General features: G+C 38.8%; 1 protein-coding gene across 1 annotated transcript in view; it reads left to right on the top strand.

Annotated features, from left to right (window-relative positions):
• Nucleotides 1–4,278, top strand: part of LOC108968705 — a 6,508-nt gene extending 2,230 nt beyond the window's left edge. The window contains exons 2-7 of the mRNA XM_018932883.1: nucleotides 746–1,467; nucleotides 1,537–1,622; nucleotides 2,242–2,927; nucleotides 3,188–4,008; nucleotides 4,067–4,093; nucleotides 4,156–4,278. Coding sequence (XP_018788428.1) covers nucleotides 746–1,467; nucleotides 1,537–1,622; nucleotides 2,242–2,927; nucleotides 3,188–4,008; nucleotides 4,067–4,093; nucleotides 4,156–4,206 — 2,393 coding nt within the window. The 3' untranslated portion in view covers nucleotides 4,207–4,278. The remainder of the gene's footprint in view (nucleotides 1–745; nucleotides 1,468–1,536; nucleotides 1,623–2,241; nucleotides 2,928–3,187; nucleotides 4,009–4,066; nucleotides 4,094–4,155) is intronic.

The raw sequence follows: 4,278 nt of genomic DNA, 5'->3' as shown, positions 1-4,278 counted from the left end.
TTTTATACAAGCTCTTGATTCCGATCGTTCAGTTTGTTTTAAGATATTTGCTAAGGTAGCCCGATATCGCATATTTCGACAAATGATCAGTTGCTTGCTGACAAAAGAAGGTGTGCAAAATTTTGAGATTGATATTTCAAACCCTCAGCCATTGTTTTGCGTATATACAAACAGATGGATAGACGGACATGGACATCGACTCAGCTAAGTCGGCCATAAAACTTTGTGGCCAATTTAATATTACTTGTTGAGGGTAAAATAAAACATAACTCGATGTCAAATCAGCTTTATAATTTGGAATAGTGAAAGTCTATCACCCTTTTGTTCTTATCCATGAATATCATATACACACACCTTCTTCAAAGAAACATATTTTTCGTCGATCGCAAAACACCGCAGAGACGTATTTGAATTACGTGGCAAATAGCGGACTGTCAATACGAAATCGTGGAATTTCAGAACGTTACCTTCAATGGTAGACTTTTTTCACAGTATTTCTCTACATCACAGTACATATTTCTATAAAATAGTCCCGCCATCGGGCGGTGAAGCTAAATGCTCATCAGAGCACGCTGTTATAATCATATCACATATACAATATTAAAATGGTTATAGACAACCCTTATCACAATTTTATCATAATTTGAAACTTCAGAACATAAGGGATAGTTTAAGTTCAAACCCAACTTCGAGTCTCAATTGAGTCAAAAGAAGTTCAAAATTTACCTTATGTGTCTTTTTGCAGCATCCATTAACTTCAAACTTACTCCTACAACGCTCTACTTGAAGAACTGCACAAGCTTGCATGAAATAAAGTACAGCTTCAGCTCATGCATCCTGAAAATCCTAGATATATCAGGCTGTCCAATCGACTATGAAGAACACTTCATAAACTATGACTTTCCGATGCTGGAAACCCTCACACTCAGCTGGCAACCGAAAGCAGATTGGCGAAAATTGCTAGGCAAACTGAAGGCGTTGAAAAGTCTAACGGTTGAAAACATTGACAGTCGAAACACACAAGTAACCAGCGCAAAGGGAACCCCACAAAGCTATGAAACGCTGTTATTGGCGCTGTCCGATTGTAAAAATATTAAAGCTGTCACTTTAGGTGGCATGCTTAGCGTGTTTGATATCAGCCATTTAAGGAAGTTAGCTGACAGAAAACTGTCATTTCATATTAGGCATGAAAGCGGTCCACACTTAAGCAGGTTTCATAACCTACGGAACTTAGACACGGTCTATCTGGAGCACGTCAACGATGCTACAGACGCTGATTTGCTAGACTTGATAAAAAGTTGCGCAAACTTGTCAAAAATAACGTTGGATTATTGTGCAGGTGTGACGAAGAGTTTCATATTCAGCGCTGCCGAGTTCTTGCGTGAGCGCGATAAAGACGAACCTCTAAAAGCGCGTCTCAATCTGGAGATGTGCGGCTGTGTTGGCATTACAGAAAGTATACAGGAGGTAAAGTACGAAATATTACAAAAGCACATATTAATTTTAATAAAAGTGTTTATTTTTAATTCACCCAAGGATCCGCAATATGCAAAAGCTGAATCCGCATTGAGTTTAATTCTATTCTTCGAGTGCAAACATCCGATGACCAGCTACAGAAACGAGTGAGTATAGGATTTTTGAATCAATAAGTGGCTAGAAAATACACAAACCTTTTTCGAACTTGAAAAACTGGGCGTTTAAACCCGAAATGGAGTAAAACTTGCGACAAATTTGCGGTCCGAAGTATATTACGACATAACTTTGCTGTTCAATTGGCGCCACTTCCTTTATAGTACAAACTTTTGGAACTCTGTATTCCGGTTCTTAAGATTATGGTATAGATCCTGAAGTCCCGAATCATACTTACTTCCGAAACAGCTTACGACTTAAGATCGCGGTCGCAGTTGTCTGATTAGTATCATTTAGACAAATCATTTCGAAACCATCCGAATGTCTGATCCAAAGGTTTTTTCCGAATAAGTGTATTCCATAATCTACCACCACCAGGTCTCTAAATATGCAAGAGATCTACGAAATCTTGCTGCCTGCTACCCAAAATGGCATCCTCTGCTTACATTTCGAACCACTTATGATAGGAAAGACGGGTATTGGGTTGATTTCTCATTTTCAAGAAAACATCTTTTATACCAAAATTTCGAAACCCTAGTTCAGATTCTCTAGACCTTATCTCATAAGCTTTTTGAAGTCAGATTATAACCCTTGTTTTTCTTCACTTCTCAGCCTCATCATACCCTATCCACCACCAAATGTACAACTGAGCATTTACGTACTTTTCGAGATCTATAAAAGGCTTATAAACCAACCAGTTTCACAGCGATTCGCTACCGTTTGTGAAGATTTTGAGAACGCTGCCATCGAAGAAGAGCGACATCTAAAGATAATCGCTTGCCGCAGAGCGAAAATTGTACACAATGACATCTACGATGCTTACTTGGAGATCACGTCGGAAAGAAAAGACTTTTTTAAAGAGCTGCGCTGCGCAAACGCTACAAAAATGGTGCTCAATAATCGTGCGCTCAGCTTTGATACGATACTTGAAGATTTTCCAAAGCTGAAACGTTTAAGATTGCTAAATTGCATTATTGCCGAAGAAGAATTTCCCAGAAATAAACAATATAATAATATAAGTGATTTGGACATATCGGGAGCGAATGCATTTCGTCTATGGCAAAGTATAGCGGTACTTTTTCCGCATGTCAAAACGGTAAACTTAACAGATGCTTCACTTGAGAACCCTTTAGGCATGGAGATGCTTAGAATATTGCGTTTTGAAGAAAGCAACGTTTTCCGAAATATCACGGAATTCTCTGTGGATGGCACCATTTTGTGCGATGAAGACGTGGAGTTCCTAACTAATCTAGCACATTTGGAAAATCTCTCTATTATAAGGAACTCAAAAGTTACAGGTATGTCATTATATTCTCTCCTTCGTAGTTCGTAGGAAGTTCTGAAAAAAAGTAGAGCACTGAGTCCAAAGATTTTTTTTTTTTCGGAAAGAACTCTGAATTTTATTAACCAATAGACTTCAGTCAGTCCTCTGGAACATATCTTATACGATAGTACAGTCTTAATTAGCACAAAACCAAACTATAAAGTTCGCTGCTTATTCAAAATCTTCCATGCTTCCCAATTCCACTTTTGTATCGAATTCACCTTCTTATTTTAGGCAAACATATCGCCGAGCTCAGCAACGTTAAGGAACTTCAACTGAGTGGCTGCGAAAATTTAAGGCACTATTTTTTAGTGGACATACTGAACTCGTTATCACTAGTCTCGCTTGACATACGACACAGCACTTTCACCGATGTCGCTATGCACCTTACGAACCTCATGTGGTTGCGCTGTGAAACCCTCGTTACACTTAAAATCGACTGGCAGCTGGAGCATACAATTATGACATTACAAACTCTTCAATCATTAAAGAATATAGAAGTGCGAAATTTCAACACGAATCCCTGTGCTGCTTGTATACAAATCGAACTGCTACCGGTTCAAGATCAGAACTTTCAAATTCCATCTCCGCGCTGCACATGTGCTGACGAACCCGAGACACGTTTGACACAACGTTTCTTTCGCACACTCGCCGCGCGTACCAGCATCACGAAGCTCACACTCGAAGCTGAAGTTTTGTGCCGAAATCTTAATTACTTGCCGCATCTGCAACAGCTAACGCACCTCAGTATCATTGCAAAGAAAATCGGACGAGATGGTCTCTGCGTACCCCTGAATTTCCCTATAATTATTGGACAGCTTGCGAACTTGGAATATTTGTATTTATCACGGTTTTTCTACTGCTTCGACTATCTAATATACATCGTGAGCAGATGCAGCAGACTAAATGAGATTAGGTTGAAGCAATGTGTGGGTTTCTCGGATGTGGTGGCTTATGATCTAGTTGAAGTTTTGAAGCGGAAACGAACTAAAGATCAGCTGCCGTTCCGATTTTATATGCTTAACTTGAAGGACGACTCAAGTGAAACGTGCAGTGTGAGTACTAATGATTTTGGCTAGAAAGAATTTTTTATTGTGTCCTTTGAACTTTCAGGAAAACTCGAGCGATAGCCCACAGGAAGTAAGTTGTTTTATTATCCTTAAAAAAAGTATCTAATAACACTGTTTTACCTCATAAAACAGGTTAACCGCTTTGAGGATATTGCAGATTATATCAAAGTGATCTTTCTTTAAAACCGAATCATTAGGAATAAATTGAAAACCGTCGAGCAAGAAAATAGCTGCATAATAAATGTAATTTTTGAC

Source organism: Bactrocera latifrons, unplaced genomic scaffold (genome assembly GCF_001853355.1).
Source record: "Bactrocera latifrons isolate USDA-ARS-PBARC rearing strain unplaced genomic scaffold, ASM185335v1 scaffold_226, whole genome shotgun sequence".
NCBI lineage: Eukaryota > Metazoa > Arthropoda > Insecta > Diptera > Tephritidae > Bactrocera > Bactrocera latifrons.
This window is presented reverse-complemented; position numbering and strand designations above follow the sequence as displayed.